At 38.1% G+C, this 20,471-nt stretch overlaps 1 protein-coding gene across 6 annotated transcripts; it reads right to left on the bottom strand.

Moving 5' to 3' along the window:
- Positions 1-519: 519 nt before the first annotated feature.
- Positions 520-12,152, bottom strand: hnf4b (hepatic nuclear factor 4, beta). Of its 6 annotated transcripts, none has more exons than XR_015762515.1 (10): positions 10,940-12,151; positions 8,741-8,912; positions 7,595-7,689; positions 5,396-5,502; positions 3,994-4,125; positions 3,759-3,846; positions 3,531-3,683; positions 1,697-1,974; positions 1,524-1,605; positions 520-1,337 (listed from the first exon to the last, which is right to left on the bottom strand). XR_015762515.1 is itself a non-coding variant. In XM_014972960.2 (10 exons), coding segments are annotated over exons 1-10 (1,179 nt in total). In that variant the 5' UTR covers positions 11,028-12,135; the 3' UTR covers positions 520-1,352. The 6 variants fall into 6 exon arrangements, 4 of the variants coding, with proteins under 4 accessions (XP_014828446.2, XP_014828434.2, XP_014828453.2 ...); XM_014972960.2 differs by having other exon boundaries at positions 520-1,353; positions 1,714-1,974; positions 10,940-12,135; XM_014972948.2 differs by having other exon boundaries at positions 1,714-1,974; positions 10,940-12,129.
- Between the last annotated feature and the right edge of the window lie 8,319 nt (positions 12,153-20,471).

Genomic DNA, 20,471 nt, shown 5'->3' with positions numbered 1-20,471 from the left:
TGTTGTGATTATGTGCTGAAGGTGGAGTGTCAGAGTGGGACTTTAACCCCTATTTATTGATTATTAATATTTTAATCTGCAGAAATGCAACCAACATCGTATTCTGTCAAGGTGAAAAAAGAACTTGGCCTAAAAGTGAAGGTTAAATTTTAAACAGCCAACCTTTACCCAAAGTTATATCATGACTTTTTGAAAAACTAAAGCTGGGGCTTTCTGAGCTTCTCATCAGAACGAGAATCTCAGTTACATGAGAGTCGCTGCTCCTCTGGGCTCTGAGGAGTCAACTGAGGCTGTCCGGCTTCAGGACGTCTCATGGGTTTCTTCCTTTGGAGGTTGTCCAGGCACAGCACAGGGACGGGGTGTAGAACTTGCTGAAGGGACAACATATTTATCCACTGTGGCCTTGGAGCTTCAAGTTGATCGAGAATGAGCCGGAAAGTAGGCCTAGGGTAGAAGTGCATCCTGTTTTCTCTCTTTGAAAGTGTTACCTCTTTGAAACAATGCAGAAGACAATGGATGTATAAGTAGATGGATTTTATTCAGGGGTTAGGTCTGCGATGTACATTATTTCTATTATGTTTTAATTGCCATTAATTTCACACATGGTTACTAGGCTGGGCTTACTCTTAATATTTGACCACAGAACATTAGACTCTTTTGCTAGCATTTTTGTCTGAAGACTCAGAATTTGGTAAAAAAAAAACAAAAAACAAAAACAAAACATACATTCTCAATTTCTGGACCAAGAGAAATATCTTTTGATATAGAGAAGTTGTGTTGTCAGTTTTGTGTGTATAAAGACGCAGCTAAGGAAGATTAAAAGTAAACCATTTCTTTCCTGGTGTTAATTTATAAAATCAGTCTTTTGAAAATGTCAAATAATAGCATTGTAGTGCCCTCTGCTGGACAACACTGTTCAGTTCAGTGCTCCAATATCAGAAATCAGTTTTCCTCTTTTTTTTTTCTAGTTGATATTCTAAATATTATCAGTTCAGTTGTTTGATTCCTGCCCGTATTTGAAACTTCACTTTTAAAATTTATATATATATGTATATATAGATTTAAAAACATTAGTTAAATAACTGCCAGCAACTTGTTTATTTCTGGGTGTTTTTTTGTTTGTTTTCATTGAGTTTGTGGTTGAGTCTCTATATGCCTGCTTGTGATCCTCTGAAGTCCTGGTAGGACTCCACTCGTCCTTCAGCTGAATTGTTGCTCCTTTAGGTGTTTACTTGTAGAGGACATGGACCTCTGGTTCAATGTGGGCGCATTGGCAGCCTCTCCATGTCTGTACACCTCAGTGCCAGTCTGTGTGGGCAGCAGGACGACTGCAAGACCTGACAGAAAAATCATCTATCATTGCTTTTAGTGTGGAGTTCAGTAACCACAAAATACTTATAAAATATAGAGGAAGGCATATTTGTGTTACGTTGATATTTAAACATTGAATTTTACTAGACTATTGGCCAAAATAAAATCATCCGGTGAAATATTGTTTCCATTTAATTGCTTTAATTACTTACTAGTGGAAGCATGGGAGCTCAGAGGTGAAGGTGGCAGGCGAAGGTCGGAGGTCATTCTGACGCTCACAGTTCAGGATACTGCCTAAAAGACGTAGGACACATTCGTAACAAATCCAACTATAAATGAAGACCACCATTCATTTAAGTTATTTCAATATTGATTTTGTAATTACAGTGCAGCGTTTCCTACCGGCACACTGCCCTTGGGTCGTTGCCGTTCCCTCTCCAAGCAGCATCTCCTGCAGCAGGCTGTCCAGTCTGGCTTCGCCGAGCAGCTTTGCCAAATGGAGCGTTTCCACCATCTGCCAGGAAATGCTCTGCAGAGCAGGAAGCATCAGCAGAAGTTCTCCTAACCTTCCTCTCTGATCACACGTCGCTTCCTCCAGTAGAACGTGGGCCTGGAGACGCAAATATCGGATCAGCTGAGGGTGCTCCAGGCCTGGACAGTCTGCTGGAGAAAATGCAAGGACAGTTAAACTTAGATGCAATAAGAGACTTGAGCAAAAAAGGAAAAAGGATTTTCATAAAACTACTTTAAAAGCTGAACTTGCTACGGGTCACACAAACATGTAATTTGAGAATTTCAACTTTTTCTACAGGTCTTCTTAAAATGTCAGACCAGTCAAAATAGCATCTTGATCCAGCTGATTCCATCGAATCTCCAAGTGTTAAAATTATCTTATTGCCTTGACTAATTGAGAATATCAGAAAGTTTTGAATTAATCCACAATTGTCTCGGTTGCAATTTTATTTTTGTCAACTCTTGAGTGTAAGATTTTATTCAGTAGAAAGTGATAACAGACCCAGTTTGAACTGTACTAAGATACTTATGACCAAACAAGAAACAAGCGATCTCTTAAAAGACGATGAAACAATCTTAAAGGAGCAGGAATTTGATAGAGCAGTTTTTATTTGCATTTTATTAAAATGTCATGCCCGATTTTTAACACCTTCTCAATAATCAACATAAGAACGTTGGAATTTCAGCAATCTCTCCTGTTGCATTTGCTGACCATCTTTTGCATGTTTCCACTGGTATTTTGATGAATTAGTCTTGTTGATGATCTCCAAGGTTTTGAAGCTTCTTCACACCGAGTTTGAACTCCCTCCATAGATTCTCTACCAGGTTTTTGTCAGGACTCTGGTGTCGCCGAAATCGAATATAAGCCTAAATCTTATCCAGAGCTATGACTGGTTAGTCAGACTTTCCAGAGACTGATACAGATCGTAATTCAAGTAATATTATTGTTTCATTATCTGGTCGCTAAAACTTCCCCTTTTGGTATCACTTTATGGAGTAGAATTAATGTTATCTGTGTTAGATGTTTGTGTATTTCATTGACTGTTTTAGTGGTGGATAGATCTCATCTTATTTATGAGTCACTATTTCCTGCTAAATGTTCTAATTATCTCTAAAGTGTTCATAGTACAGAAATAAATCAAAATCCTGAGGAATACACAAAAGTGTCCTTTGCTTTGATATAAATGGCAAAGATTGTTCAAGAGAAAGATCAAAACTATCTCCAGGTGCAAATCAGTGGAATATATTTTATATTTGTAAGCAATCTGAAAGGATTTTCCAAATGCTTATCAGTAAATCCACCCATACAGTTTAGCGTTATCCTGCTGTGTGGTTTATGAATTAAGGTATGATATGTTTAAATCACTGTCACAGACTGACTTTGTTGAACAAAGAGAAATCATTGTGGCAATTCGTTTGTCGTTCTTTGGGTCTTCGCTCTACTTCTACTCCAGGGACCTCAGATCAGCATGTCATTAATCTCAGCAGGCGGCCAAATCTGCCTGAAAGTCAAGAACTTCAACATATCCAAATATTTTACTCCTAAAATCCAGTTTAGCCACACCACTCAAAAGGATATCCGGGGGTGGAAGGGATGGCAAGAATATAAATGGACCTAAACTGAAAATGAATTCTGTTCTTGTGATGCCACAGAAAGTTTTGTTAGATAAATTATAACACATAGATTTAGAGAGGTGTGGGCTGACCTGGGGCAAAGAAAACTATGGCTCTGAGGCAAGCAAACTCTTTGTCTGTAATGTCCAGTTCCCTGAGAGGCTTGACGAGCTCCTCCTGGATTCTGGTAGCCACTCTGGACACTTCCAACTCCGCTCCTCTCAGGGGGATCACAAAGTCGTTGCCTGCTCAAGAAACAAAACATACATAATCGGAACAATTTCTGCAGAAATGGATGGTGTTCAAACTGCTTATTTTACCTAAAAGAATGACGTCATTATAGGGTAGCGAACGTCTTGCTGCCCCCAGAATCAGATGTTCAGCAGAATGGGTTCGCAGAAGGGTTACCTACAAACGGACATGGATGTCTGTTTCATATTTTAAATGGAAGCTGCTGCAACAAACAATCATTCGTTGTTTATTGATTCTGCTTCATATGTATGTAGAGCATCTTTCAGTGTCAAAGCACTTTGCATAAATGAAAGCTCCTCTCACCCTGTCATCTATGTGAAGGCTGCAAAACTCTGGGATATGTTTGGCCCATTCCACCAGCAGGAGGAGCTGTTGCTTCATCGATTCAAACACGTCTCCCACACGGGCTGTTTTCTTGGCGCTGATCTCACGACTCTGAGGTGAGAACAGCACGAAAAGCAACCCTGAATAATGCACCGGTGGTCAAGGGGTCCAACAGTTGTGCAGGTAAATCAGTTTTCTTTTAAGTGTAATTTTATTTCGATCTTTTCAAAACTGGGTTTTAAACGGCAGCATCAAAGTCTACTTTCTTGCTTAGGTAGAAAATACAAACGGACTCCAGATGATGCCAACTTCCTTTAAACTTTTTCTCATCAAAAACACGGCAAAATCCACAGTTTTTCCAATTGAACACGTTGTACAATACAATCTTGTAAATTGCCAACTAATGCCTAACAAATTGTTCTTATTAAATTAAATCAATTTAAATTTAATTAATGTTTGCTTGATTCAGTGCCATTTATTTCCACCCGTTCCCTATTTGGATTGAGTGGAGCATTGATTTAATTGGTTTGAGTAGGAGAACTGTGAAAGCAGGAGATTTAAGGATATAAAAATTGTCAAATGCAGGCTTTACCTTTGGGACTAGCTACCATTTGTAAGTGCTTCAATTCCAAGGGTAAATATGAATTTAGAGTAACCTACATTGCAAGTTATCTAATTAAAATGAGCTTTTATTGAGTTGATAGAAATATTTCAGTAATTTCATTTTTTTTGTTCTGTCAGTTGTCAACCCTGCAGCAGAATCAGTTTAACCTGATCAAGACGTTTGACCTTGAGCTGACTGGTGTTTCTCTTTGCATGTGATGCTACAGTGGCATCTTCCTACAGTAACCCAGGACAGACAGACAATAAAACAAAGTCGTCTTTCACAATTTCCTCGGCAGCCACACCATACACACATACATCAATAATAATAATAAAGGAAAGTACTCGCTTTTTATATAGATTTTTGTTAAAAATGTTGCATTCCTCAAATTTAAGAAAACTGCTTCTCTTTTTCAAAATCAACTCTGAGGGCTTCTAGTTGTTTTGTTTTTTTTTCCTGTGCATTCCTTTTGAATGTTAAAAATGCATATCTGGTTGTTATTACGTACTTGAAGGCAAAAGACCTCAATGCCAGACCTCTTGGTACATCAAATGGGCCATGATTAGAAGAGGTCCCTGTGCAATTTTGTCCTTTAGTTCAATTAGGAGTAACTAAATCCAACCCAAGGAGAGTCTAAAATGTAATCCAAGATTTTTTTTTCATCTCTGACCTTCACCTAAGTTATTCTCAGTAACAGAAAGGGATCATTTAGCAGTCACGAATAGGGAAGTATCAGTATTCATCACAGATAATCTGAGATCCTAAGCAGTGTGTTACCTGTTGCACGCTGTTCTCTGCCTGCAGCAACACGTTGATGGACAGAGTTCCTACCGGTTGTCCCTTGGCTCTGTGGGGGTTGATGCAGTCTCTCTCATTCTGAACAGCTGGATACCAAAACAAGGAGAGTTTCTTAAGAAAAGTTCATTAGTTCCTTCATATATAGCCTCTGTCTTCTACACCCTGTAAAAGAAGCTTCCTTATTGAACTTAGTCTATCCTCAGGTTACACTGAGATGCTGTTGATTTTGGGTAACAACTTAAACCACAAAAGTGAAGTTCTTCCTTTTATAAAACTACTCATTTTTGAAGTACTGATTTTTTTTCCCCTTCTTCTAGCAGTTCATATCTACACTGTTATGTATTGTTACAGCCTGTCAGGTTTGTGTGAGACAGCTGTCTATCTTGTCATTATTTTGAACAAAACAGGTATTACTACCGTGTGTGAACTCAGCCGGCTGCATGGCTTGCAGCAAGAAGGTCATGGGTTAAAATCCAGACCTGCAGTCAAGTCTGCATGTTCTCCCAGTGCAGTACTCTGGCCTTTCCTCAGTTCAGAAATATGCATGTTGGGCTAACTTCTCTATATTAGGATTAGTGACTGTGGGTGTGCATTGTCGTTTGTAGTGTGTTTTTATTTTTGCTCTGAAATGAACTGGCAGCATGTCCTCTACCTCTCACCCAATAACCACTAATGATGGACACCATCCCAACCCTGCCGGTGTAAACAATGATGAATAGGCAGCAGCTATTCACTTCCAGAAAGTTGATGGAAATTTATAACTGCAATATCACCCAGTTGCCATTTTCATGTAGTGATAATGAACAGAGAAGACTGGAATAATGTCGAGAGAAAGGCAAAACTTCTGATTTGTTCAGCCTACGTCATTTAGTCATTGTCCTTTCTGTGTGTGACTCAAAAATACATGAAGTCTGAATCAAAAGTGGGTTGTGACTGTAAAACCTAAAAGGCTCTGCTCAACGCGTCTTTATGCAGTCCATTCAAAGAGGTGAATCTCTCCTGCTCTGAGTTTGTCGATCATTGGGACACATTCACTGGACTCGAGTGATTTCTAGACTCTTGGGATCAATTGGCCAGACTTCTGTTGAATTAGATCAGTCACTTTAAAGGTGGTGAATGTACATGCAATTACTTAGTTTTTGTTTTATTATTTTGTAGAATTAGATTTCACTTTGACGTCTTTTCAAAGGTCAATTTTGCTGATCACAATTGATTTGTAAAGGGAGTAAAACACCTAAAGGGGTGAATACTTTTTATAGAAACTAGTAGCGGATAGTGTTTGAATCACTGTCTGATGTATAATTGTCTTAAACATGTCGTCTTCAACAGCTAATTACATAAGCTTCTGACAATGAAATTAGAGCATCGTCTGCTGCTCTCGAAGCAATATCATATTTCTTGATTAATTTTATGTACGGCTCATTATGAACAGCACTCAGACTGATTTCAGTAAGCCTACAAAGTCAAACGCACGCCGCCGCCGCACAGTAATCATTCATCAGAAGCTTAGAAAACACATTAATCAAGATACATGTGAAAGTAAATGAGCTGTTGGCCACCTTTTGAGCTTTACTGACATTTTCTATTTAATTCTAAAGGATTTTTTGTGGGTCAGCAGTTAAGTCCAGATTTTGAGCAAACGGTTACAACATGCTCAGAGGTCAAGTATGAAACTCCAGCATGGTGGAGACTTGTGCATTGCTTCACCACGGCTGTGCTTCAAGCTCAACTCAGAAGTGATGTTGCAGCATGTTATGGAAATCAGGCAAATTAGTGAAGTACAGATTTAAATTTTTTGCCTCTGGCCTTCACTTCAGAGTGTTGGGAGAAACATTATTCCAGGAAAATGCGAACCAAATATTAGTCCATGCTAAGGAATTTTAATTATTCATGTGTGGAGGATAGACCCTTTCTCTCTGCATATGCGTCAGTCAGTGAAAGATGAGGCTAATGACATGCATTGCACACAAGCACACTTAGAAAAATGAACAATAACATGTTAAAGATCAAAACGTTTTCCTTTTGTTCAGTTGAAACAAGTCTTAATTGATTTAAACACACACATTTAGACAAGGGAGTTATAATAGGAAACAATTATGCAAGCTTTTGTGGTTTAATTAAAATGTGCTGTCTGAATACTGAAGGCAGTTTGTCTATTTTTTCAAAAGAGGCTCTGACCTTCCTTTCTCATTCCAGCCTTGAAACATTTCTGCAGTCTGCAGTAACGACACTGGTTCCTTTTGTCTTTGTCCACAACACATTGCCGGTTGAACCTGAAAATGTGCACCATGTTGAAGCATGCGTACATATTTACAGTTGCTACAAGTGAAGACAACATCATTCTGACTTGGACTGTGATTACAATTCAGTTAATTTATATAGAGCAGATTCATTTTACAAGACACTTTATAATTTAATCAAGGTAACGATGGGGGCATCAATTGGGGTAAAAAAAAAACAAAAAAAAAACAAAGTTTGATTTAAGGAAATCACACAGTTTTTATTGAGCTGCTAACTTCCAATACTTTCCACTTTCCACAACAGACAGAAATGTTAATTATTTTACTGTATATAAATATTGTGACAAGTGAAAGAGAAAAACTTCAGTTTAGCAGGAAGAAACATCTAACAAATCCCGGCTCAGTGTGAGCGCCCTTCAACTTTATGCTCAGCTGACTTTGTGCTGTACTACAGGTAGGATCACAAAGGAAAACAGTAACTGTTTCTAAATGATGACCATATCAACTACACTGAAAAGATATAAAAGGGTTAACATTTCACTAAATCATATATAATACGTTGAGATGAAATCTATTTTTGTGTTTTTGAGCTACGCAAATAAACCCTTTTTTCGTCCGTGTGTGTGTACATATATTTACATGTATGTACATATATGGATGGGTCAAACATTGTGTCTCCCATTTCTCAAAGTCTTATATAAAAGGAGCTTTTATCATGGAGAGTATGAGTGTATTTGGTTTTATGGGTTTATATTTTCAATTATTCACAATTTCTCCAGGGTTCACATATGCCTCTGTTCTTTCAGGGCTACTTATGTAATCAGCTCCATTAAAAATATAGAGATCGCTTGACACTTTAGGTTTTACTTTTAAAGTCTGCAACACTGACTCCAGTGACATCAGCTTTGACACTTTATTAAACTTAACTAGTTTCCTCCTGGAGCCACTAAAGCCTTTATGAAACTTTTATAGCATATGAAGTGGGGCTCCCTGGCACCTCTAATCAGGGTTTAACATCGTTTCATATTGGGATATTCAGTCTTTTCTGTGCCAAAGCAAACATTTAGGTATGATGAAACTTAACCTGCAGTTGTATGTTTGGTTGCTGCGAATGCTCCTCCTGAAGAATCCCTTGCAGCCATCACAGCTGGACGCGCCGTAGTGTTTACCCGTGGCTCTGTCTGCACATATGAAGCAACGACTCCCACCTCCATAGGTCTGGGAAGCCAACGACGTGGATACTGGCTCTGGTGCATCTGCAGATTATAAGATAGAAGAGATGAACAATCCCAGGCTAATGATTGAGCTACTTGTCGTAAACACACCTAAGGGAGAAAAACAACTTTGCTCCAGAGGCATTTCTGTCACGACCTCCTGAGAACATCAGCTGTGTTAAAATCAAACAGACTCCAGGAGGGAGATTATATCTCTTGATCCCTCTCATCAATTAGGGCACATTAAATCTAATCTCCCCTCTGTGGAAACCAACACCTGTATGCAGGGGTACGGCTTCAGAACGCCAGAATCATCTGGCCGTCGTTTTATCGTCCAGTTTGGTTGAGTGCGACGATATTAAAAGCAGGGTTATACAGTCTGAAGACTTATCACTGCTTTGAGTGTGAATGCCAAGGGCCCTCTGAGGAGCTCTGCCAGTTATTACTCAGGAGGAGAAGGAAACTCCCCATTTAATTAAAACAGCTAGAGGTCAATGTGAAGCAAAGTCCAGCACTCTCCTTTGGCTAATTTTTACTACGGGCAGGCGGGCCTCCCTTCCATGTTGCTCTAAAGCGCCCGCTGCCAGTGTTTGACTACTGCTGTGGAGACTGTACAGACCCCAGGCAATAATGTCTGCAAATTGCACACTTCGTTTAAGCAGATGAGGCAGCTGGGGATTACGATTTAACAAGGAAAAGGCTTTCTGTGGTCAAAGATCAGTTAGATTGAATTAAGAGATTAGAATACGTTCGCCTCGCAGTTATATGGATTTGAGGAGCAGCCTGGTGATAAAAGCGCTCTCCACTTAAGACAGAAGAGAAAGAGCCTGATTCGCCTCCGCAGAGGCTTAATTGGAAGAAGGATTTTCAGATCATTGAAGATTTATGAAATGTAAACTAATATTGACTTGAAATGATGTGTTGATGTTGTGATGTATTTTGCCTCGCAAAAGATTCATAGACCTGAAACTTTTTGCCACGTCTCTCAAACACAAACTTAGTTGTTATTATTTTATGTGATGGACAAACGCAAATTAGCACATAATTGTAGTGGGGGAATTTTTTTTATATATTTCTTTCACAGCTAAAAAGTGTAGTGAGCATATGAAATTAGCCACTCAACTAAATGCCTCCATACTAATTAGTTAATAAAATCCACATTTGTGTGCAATCTTATTAGACCATTCACAGCTTCCCTGGGAAAACTCCACGAAGACTAAAGAAGCATAGCAAACAGGCCACGTCAGATGAAATGAAAAGGGCGTGCTCATATGAAGAAAACAACACGTCACACTGAACGCACCATCCCCACCGTGAAACATGGCGATGGTCAGCATCCACTTGCGGAAATACTATTCAGCAGCAGGACAGAGAAACGGCTTTGAGATGCTAGGGCGATTACACGTGGCAATAGTCGAAGAGAACCTGCTAAATGTTTGATAAATGCTTTAAACATACATCCAAAGCTTCAGCGGGATAGACTGAGTCATATTCGTGCGTTAGAATAACCCAAAGACCAGACACAAAATTCAAAAGGAGAATATCTGAAAAGATTTGAAAGTTAAAGTCTCGGTCATCTATTTTGCAAAGGTTTTATTGGCAAAAATGTGCATTTTCTAGTTGTGCAAAGCTGGTGCAGTCCTTCCTACAGACAGTTTCATCTGTTCTTGCATCAAAGTACAGATGAAACTGTTTTGACTCAGGAGTCTTAAATCTGAATGCATCCCACACCTGCAACATTTTTTTTGAGCAACGTATTCTTTTTGCCTCAAATTTGTAATCATAAATTACATTACATTGGTCTGCAATACAAATTTCTGACAAAATGCATTGTTTGTGGCTGTAATATGAGGAAAATTTGAAAAGAAGTTAAAATATTTTGTCAACTGATTTGTAAGAAGACTGCAAGAGCACAAACTAGATTTGACCTGCGAGTAGAAATGTTCCAAGGCTCGATTGTCTACTGCGGCGAAGAAGATTGATAGTAAACATGGTTGTGTGTAGAAAGTCCAAGTGAGAAAACTCAGAAAGCTTACACGTTTGTTTAGATAAAAACAGAACGATCATACCTGTTGCACTTCCTGGTAGTGGAAACAGCAGGGAACTGTCAAAGTCTTCAGTGGCTGCTGCAAGAATGATTGTCCCAGGAAGCTTCATGGTTCAGATGGTTTGATGGGTTTTCAAGCCTGATCTGCAAAACTCGACCGGTGTCAGTGAGGTTATTCACTCAGTTCAGTGGCTCTTTCTCACAGGCCTTAATGATCAGTTCAGGCTCTTTCCTTTATTTATTTATTTTTTAATCTTCTGAGGGAGCATCTAGTCCTGTAGTGCGACTCCAAATGTTCTTTTGGTGAGTTGAGAAGCTTCCTCTGCGATGTCCCACTTTCATTGACCTTAGTGCTGAAATTCGGTCCACTGTTTGTTTAGTCTTTTCACATCAGTTACACAAATAAAGGGGAAAGTTCGGCGACAGATGAGCGTTTCCGTGAGGACAACGAGCAGATAAACATGTGTGACAAAGACCTGTCGGTGGTATGAAACAACTCGACGATACTTGGTCTTTTTTTTTGTTGTTGTTTTTTTATTGTAGAGATTTTAAAACGTCAATAAAGTCAAACAAGCATCCAAAGGTTGCCTGCTGGGATGTTTTCTTTTATTGAATTTTAGCTGAAAATCTTACTGGGTTTCTCTTAGCTTGAGTAATCAATATCACACTCAGGAGTTTTTTTTTTTTTGTTTTTTTTTGCACAAACAAATACGGCATTACACTGTTGAGAAGAGCGTTTGTGATGTCTGATTAACCTTTTTGTTTTATCTCTGAGGAATGACAAAATGCCTCCTTGCAGGGGGTGTGTGTGACATTTGTTTAAAGTGGATAGCTTTCTCTTTTTCTTTTTCTTCCACTGATAAAGGTGTTTTAGCTCCATGATGGTGAAAAGCTTTTGTTAATCTTGACTCATAAGCATATCTTTGCCAGAATTGATCAGCGCAGAAGTCTCTGGCTGCTGTGATTCAACTAACTCGTCTTTTTTTCCTGAAATTTGAGATGCATTATTACGGCTACGAAAAATATACATTAAATTACAGGCTAAGACAAATGTATATAAAGCAGTTGTAGTTATTTCTTCTGTGATGGGAGGGATCTGTATGGCATTTAAAAACTGGCTATAAAAAACAATTTTTTAATTGCATGAATACAGTTGAGTAATTTTCATTCAGCTTCAGCAAGGAATGAACAAATTTTAACCTTCATTTAAAAAGCTCAGCGTAATCCCCAAATGCAGCATCAATAAAAATATAATCTATGTAACGAAAAGCAAATAAAAACAAGAAAGTTTAACAGACGGATCTCTTTTTTTTAATTTAATCTTTAAAAATCTTTTTCCTCCCAAATTATAACAAATTATACGTCACTCCACATATGAGCTTCCCAAGTGATGAAATCCATCATACTTTAGTATAATAGGATTTCCTGGGTGAGTGGTACTCCTTCCTTCAATGTCATGCTAGGCCGCAGGTCAGACCTCCCCTGGCAGTGGCTCAGGCAGTCGAGCTTTATTTAGGTGATTGATAGATCGTAAAAGCCACCAAGTCATAAGAGCGCTGCAAAATGGGAGCCTCTGGTCGGTGAGGTTCTATCAACGAAGAAATAAAGTGACCCATGAATACTGATTGTCTGGCTTTTAGCATCCAAAACACACCAGACTGAAGATGTGTGTTATATTGTGGTATCTGCAGTCTGAGTTTAAAACATAGGTATTTTCAGATCCTGCAGACTGAATGTTTAAGTTGTTTTTAACTCAGTTCAACACTCATCACTTAAAACAAAAAGTGCTCTGTTTCACGCAGTTTCTAATTCTCTAAATTAATTTCCCTAAAAGCAAGAAATGAGTCTAAGTTTGTCCGCTAGGGGGAGACAGAGTACACTCTATGCATCCAAATTTGCCTCTGTTTTACAACAATTTTTATTGGATCTGAAGAATTTAGGGTTTAATATCTCTGCACACAGCTAAGGTAAAATTATTTATACCCACGGTTGTTTGAGATTTGACGCCTCTTTTGATTTGATCAACATGTTTCTCCAGACAGGAAGTAATGTTTTAAATCTGCCCAAGTTTCCTGTCTTGTACTTATTGACAGTGATTTGAAGCTTCTCTGAGCAATTATAAAACAGCTGAACATCAACAGTGTGTTCATCCTTTTCAAAAGAAAGTAAAACAGAGAAAAATGAAATTGGTTTATTTCCAAAGAGGCGGATTACATATATAAATGATGCACAAACGTAATCAAAATAACGTAATCCGAAGAAATGGCGGATTAAAATTGACTAACATGTATAGAAATCAAAAGTTGTTAGAAGAAAAACTTTACGGTAAAATGAGACAAAAACTCTCATCAGCGTTCATAAAAATCTGCTGGGTCTATTGAGGTGATGAATGAAGAAGCAGGAAAATCCACCAATTTTATTCCAACTTACCAACGTTTTTATATAAAAGAAAACGAACAAAAACCTTTTAGAAAAGACATTTCGATGTCCTGACCTCTGTCCTTTTAGAAAGCATATTTACCATCACTAATGTTGATTCCTTGCCAGAAGATCCACAATTTGGTCAATTATGCAAACAAACTGTGATCAAATGTCCAAGCAGAATTTTGCAAACAGGCTGTAATAACGTCTAGGTTCATGGTGCAACCTGTCCAAGGACATTAAAACTGGATGGGTGCTTTTGACTTTGTCAGTACATTGTCGATCCTTTTCACGTTGATGTCAACAAATCCAGAATAAATACAAAAGCGTTTTCCTTCATGAGCACTTATTACATTGTTATACATTTAACTCATTTAACTTGGAAAATCTGAAAGTGTCTTTTCCAGATTGACCCACACAGACTAAGAGGCAGACATTGATGCTAAGAGTTCAAGGCTCTCAGCCAAAAAGATAGAACATCAAAGTTGGGCAGAAGACGGGAACAAAACATGCATTAATGAGGAAACAGAACAGGGTAACGTTATGAAAATGTTGCAATAGATGGCAAATTGATGTAAGAAAGGATCCAAAATGCATAAGGCATCATTGATTCCTTGCAAAGAGCCAAAATACCCAATTACCCACACATGCACACACAAGTCCTTGGACTGTAAGAGGAAACTAATAGGGGAAACAAAAAAGAAAAAAAAAAGAGCCCACATGTTAACTTTACGCAAATAAAGTTTTGGCTAAAATTGAAACAATGCCTCTTAGCTGTAAGGTGACAAACACACCCACAAATTCAAGATAAGCAACTGATTAAGGGAAAAGACAAATTGGAGGAAAGTGATTAATTAACAAAAAGAAAAACTGAACTAGACACAAAGAAACTACAAACCAAGAGGAAAAGAATGAACTAATCTAAGGGAAATGATACCAAATGCACAAAGACCAGAAATTTAAAAATATAAAACTGTATGACAATAACTAGAGATAATTATAATCAATAGAAACAAAAAGAAACCAAAACAAACATGTTGATCAAAACTGATGAGGATTTTAAAGTCTTTGTGGAGTGTTTGAAATTTACTTGATCTTTAGATGGTCTGACTTCGCTGGGCTTTTGCAAAGATTCGTAACTGTCTTCAATATTCCACAAATAAATTATCTTCCCATCTGTAAAAAGAGGGACTTCATTTTTTTGTGAACAGGTCTATAATCCTCTCTGAAGACATTGCTATTGTTTTTTTTCTTTCTGGCATTGTGCTAACGCTACATGCTACAGCAAAGGAAAATTCCCCAACTGCTTTAAAATTACCCAGCCTCATTTGATGACGATACAAACTTTGTTTAATTATCAGCACCAAGTTGCTACTTTCCTTTTTGAATCATGTTAACATCAAGGGAGTTTGACCTTTTCATGGTCATTTGATGACGACACTGTAGGATCTATTGCACTTACCATTAGACTGAAAAACATGCGAGAATCTGGAAAAGCCCAAATCTTTTGAAGCATAAATGAACAAGAACCTGACAGGCTCTTCTTGAGCTTTACATTAACTACGCGCGCCAACATCCACCACACCACAATATCATATTTTTCTTTCTGCTCATTCTGAGTGATTAGGGTTACTTACAAAAGATATAGTTCATGCATTTGTTTTTCATTTTAAACATCTGCAATTCTAGTTGCATAAAGTTTTACTTGAACACATTAAACTGTCTCTAGCTGGAGATATATGTGGAGCTTGCGTGGAAAACGTAAGATGTTGTATATCAAATGTCTGCTGAGGTGATTCCTGGGAACTATAAGCTATATTTTGGACTCTTTAGTCAAGTTGGATGACGCATTAACTGAATGCATACTCGATCATTAAAATATTAAACATCTTTTTTAGTCTGTATAGCAATAGGTCAGAAACACCTGGGATTTTGATCCGGTCAGTTAGACAGGAGCAGAAGTTGTGGTTGGTCAGTATCGGCTGTTATGGCGGTAATGAAATAACCAACAGTTGCACTATAGGGACAACAATGAAATGGTAGTCAAGACAGTAATTTAGTGGGTTTGAGTCCCGGATCCGTCCTGGTGCACGACAACGCCCAGGCTCATGTCATGAATGTATGCAGCTAGTTCCTGGAGAATGAAAGCATTGATACCATTGACTGATCCTGCTGTGATTACATTTCGGTTAAAAGTACTTGCCTACTGCATGCATTTTCACTTTGGTTTGTGGTTTGGAAAGTGGAATAGCTGACTTCACCAACTTCAAAAATCTTGTTTCCTGTCAGAATCCCGTCTGCCAAAGTTGCCACAACATATTTTTTTATTAAACCTGCAGTCTACTCACTTACGGTGACCGAAAGGAAGGAAGGAAGTTCACCATTTCCCTGTCCTCCTTAATTGTGATAAGGTAGACACATAATTCATTAATGTTTTAATTGAATGAAGTGATGAGGGGAGACATGGGTGTGTAATTAATTTTAATTAATTGTAATTATTACTGACTGTAATTAATCAATGCGTTTTGCTGAAACATTTTTTTCTGCAGATTTGGGAGTGTCTTTCACATTAATTAAACGTCTTGTGTTGCCTAATCACCAATGACCAGTTTTAAGTTTGAGGCACTAAAAACTTGCCTCAAACTAAATTCATTTATACATCTGATTCAGTTGTACATCCAAGTAAGGACCTGTATGAAATGAATTGGGGTTCAGACTGTTTTTTTTTGGGGTTTTTTTTTGTGCACTTACTTCCCAAAATGTTCCTGTTTTTTGCCAAATGGAGGAGATTGCTGCCATTAGGATCCACCTGTAACAGCTAAGGAATGCAAATATTTTGCAAATATTTACAATAGTTCTGGACTTAGTTGTACATACGTCTTACGGTTCCAGTTATGCCAGCGCTTAGGTCTACTGTTGGGCAGTGGTAACAGTAGACCAGTCAGTTAAATCATACATTTTGGTGTCCGTCGTCCTTGCTCATCCCACAGTGGTCATATCGCTCATGGTGAACACATCTCTGCCCCCTTTGAACATTTCTTCCGCATGTAAGGAATTAAGGAGAGGGTCTCTGACCTCGGAGCCCAAGGGACATGCTGAAATGGTGGAGGGGCTGGAAAACATGAAGCAGGAGCTGGAAAGAGCAGCAGGTAAATCACATGTGAAGCAGCAGCACATCTTGAGTCGACTGCTTGAACTAGCTCACAGACGTCACCTCCTTTGATTATATTTAAAGCACATTTTCGTTTTATGCCCAGCTGCTCTTTGTAACTACACTTCATTAAATCATTGGCAATAAACATAAAACTAGTCTGTTTTTACCCTGTTGGGAAAAAGTCGGAGTTAAATCGGTGGATTATCTTGAATTCCAAGTCCATCCTTCTGTATGCTGCCCTGCTGGATCAATCAATCAATCAATCAATCAGGTTTATTTGTATGGTACATTTCAGCAACAAGGCAGTTCAAAGTGCTTTACACCATAAAAACATCGCATTGGGAAGCCAGTAACAAACATTACATTTTGTCAAGTGGCATCATCAAATTCATCAATACAGATCAAATGTGTCTGTCGACGTTCCAGTGATTACAGCTCAAAGGAATCGATTTTACAGACTGTCATAACCGTAAGGGGAATATAACTGGTTAATGTTTCTTTGTATGGAGTTTCTGCACCAGGGTTTTTCTTGATTTTCACTGCTGAGGTCCTCTTAAATCACCAGTAGGGTTCGATTTACAAGGATGGGGGCCCAAGGAGTAGAACCAATGTTGGTGCCCACACAAGTTTCTTTTGAGGATACAAATTTAGATAGATTTATTGCTGGATACGTAACTTCTAGTTTTCTTTCATTACTCATGCAATAAATAAATAAAAAAGGATGAAATTCAACATATTACCTAACTGACCTGTTTGTGGAAATTCATTTATTGCCTTGTACAATGCACATCTACAAGTTATGTTAAATTTTCAATCAGTTTCAACTTTTGGCAAATGTATTACTAATTCTCACCCTCTATAAAATTTATGGCCGCTAACTATACATATCCCTTTGGCTGACTCTATTAATTAGATAAGTTAAGATGTAAGTTGAGTCGACTGCTGGAATAAACGGTTTTTAACTCCTCGAGAAAATATGAATGTGGAAAAGTGCTTTAGGTTTTAGTTTACGACCTTATTGTTGTTTCTGACTTTAAACGCTCAGTTACGACCGTTGGATGGGTAAACCGTGGAGAAATCTAGATAATTTTTTCCTGCTTGATGCATTTTTAATGTGTGGATCCGTGCACAGCTGCCAACAAAAGGAAAACAGAGCACTGTGAAGAATGATTTAAAAAACGTTCTTTTTCCATGGTCTTTTGTGAGCCAGTCTTATAATTAAATCCACTTGTTCCCAAACCTGTGCTTAATGTTTCCCATTAGTCACATTTGAGGGATTACAGACTGCACCAATGAAAGTCAAAGATTAAATGGAAAATGCAGATGTGTGAACAGCGGGGCTTGTTTTACAGCTATCACAGCTTTTTAGCAATTCCCAAAAACTTAACTCGCACTGACAAGGTTCCCAAAGTCCACTTATAAATTAAAAAGACATTCTTCTGAAAAGGAAGAAAATCTGGAAAGAGTTTATTGGTTAGTCTCTTCTTGGAAGTTGCGAGAGTTCTCAGAAAATAACAGCATATCTATTTTAAACGTATACCCCACCCCAAAGCCAGTGGTGATTAGAGTCATACGTGGTTCTGTATTATTATTATTATTTTTTTCATACTAATGAAAAATGCCATGAGTTCCTCCAGGCACAAACGACAGGTAAACAAAAGTACACTTTTTATAGGGTGGTGGATATCCACCTGGCACTCTGATTTCCTCATCTGGGTAGGAAACTAATTTCATGTGGAAAACAAATACTAATAATCTTGGTTTATTGTCCTTCACTGTGTGTCATGAATCTATATAGAGATCTACTTGAGGTTAGCTTTCCTGTCATTCACGTGTCAATTTTTCTTCTTAGTATTTTCGAAAAAAGGAAAAAAGGGCCTTTGCTACCTGATTGAGGGGCGGTTCGTGGAGAACGGCCATTTTGGGCAAGGCAGTGGTTCTTGTCACCAGAAATTGCAACAGTATTTTTCGGGAGAACGGCTAGAATCTCACAAATATATTACACAAATCCAAACTCTTATGAAAAAACTGTCATATGCGAATATGTGTGGTATTCACCCCAAGTCTCATCAGTCTTTATGATGGTGTTTGTCTCAATATAAGGTTGTCTTTATGCCAAAAAAAAAAAAAAAATCAAAACCAAAGATTTCCAAATTCTCAAGACATGTCTATCAGTACTGGTTTAGCCAATAATTGTCTACTTGTATGTGCAATTTAGATTTTATTTGTATTTTAAGCAATTCAGCGCACCACCATAAAATATCATAGGTTGCTGAAGGAAAACGTGAGACCATCTGCAAAAGAAATTGAGCCGTAGCAGAACTGGATCCTGCAACTTGACAATGATCCAAAACATACCAGTAAATTCACCAAGGACTGGCTGAGAACTGAAAAATAGAATATCATAGGGTCGAGTCAAAACCTAGATCTTAATCTCAATGAGATGCTTCAGGGTGGCTTGAAACCAGCTGTACATGTAAGAAACCTTCAGAGCTGATGGTGAGGAGTGGGGAAAAATCTTATTTCAGAACGATGTCAGAGAATCGTAGATGGATACAAGAAGCATCTGACTGAAGTTACTCCAGTCAAAGGATGTAACATAGCTATTAGGGAGGATGGGATCCTAACCTTTTCCTCAGGTAAATTCATTTCTTCCACAGAGATGGAAAAAAAAGCTTTTCTTTTGAAGGAATTAAACATCTTTTTTTTTTTCTTGACTAGAGATGAAGATGGAGGCAGAGCAACATTTATCTATGAAACTGCTGTGGGTTTCTTAGAGACACTACATAATACAAAAAAAAAACTGCATGCATGAAATCATGGCGCTTCCATTCCAGATCCATCCTTACAGCCGTTTTTTGTGCCCCAAGAGGAAGAGGAAAAATGAAGAAAGACAAAATTTCAAAACAAGTTTAAACATGTCAAGTTTCTGGCGTTATAGAAGAAGCTGAACTTTAAATGTTAGAAACAGAAAGCACATCTTGTTTCCATTAACTTTAAAAAAGCTGAAAGATCAAACTACATGAGACAAATGGGGTTCTGTGCTGATGAGATCTCCACACAGTTAACAGCAGAGCCAAGTGACTTGTTCTTAACCGTGTCAAGACGGCGCCATGCACAATATTGAGGTTATTATTACATGGACGTATCCAGCAAATGTATATACTTATATAATATAGTAATATTGTAAGTGTTTATCAGTCCCTCAGAAGACTAAAAGATTCCTAAACCTACCTGAACTGAAGAGGGGAATCTAACTGGGCAGATGAAACCAGGATTTGGAACCAACTATAATCAATCAGGAGAGCCTTCCTGGATCACTGTGACAGCTGCAGTTACAGCCGTACAAATCTGGGAATATCTATTAAACATTACGCAGCTACAAGAGACAACTGTATATTTCTTTACCCTTATTTTGGTTTCTTTAAATGTTGGATTTGATTTACAAGTAATAAAACTATTTTTGGTTAAAAATGAATTTATGAAATCATACAATACTGTATCCTAAAGTAAGCGCACATATTTTAGTTTACACCGTTACGTGTGTTTGGATTGATTGTTTTCTGAGCTACCGCAGTGCCAGCTGCTCCAGTCCTTTGGCTGAACAAAGAAGTGGAAAAGGGGTGGAGCAGGTTTACAGGGGGACCTACAAATCGGGTCTTACCACATCTTAGAAACGTGGAGAGAAAATGGGATTTGCTTATTGCTTTCAGTTAGATTTTTGTTTTTCTTCCGTATTTAAGTTTCCCCTTTGGCTCATTTTGGAAAGTCAGTTTGTTTGAGTTACTCGTATATTATTCCCCAATATATTGATTTTGTATGGCTTATCCAAGTTTTTCTTTGGACTTTAACCTGTTGCTAGCTGTCATTTGTTGCTCAGTCACACATGGGTAACTTTCGCAGAACCGACTTGCATTTTTTTCCCCCACGTAGTCTTCACCCCCATCTTTCCTGACTTTAGAATTGAAACAATTGTTCT

The sequence above is a fragment of the Poecilia mexicana genome, unplaced genomic scaffold, assembly GCF_051168715.1.
Source record: "Poecilia mexicana isolate PSO_F unplaced genomic scaffold, ASM5116871v1 scaffold_3, whole genome shotgun sequence".
NCBI classification, from domain to species: domain Eukaryota; kingdom Metazoa; phylum Chordata; class Actinopteri; order Cyprinodontiformes; family Poeciliidae; genus Poecilia; species Poecilia mexicana.
Note: the sequence above shows the minus strand (reverse complement) of the source record. Positions and strands in the feature narration are given on the sequence as shown.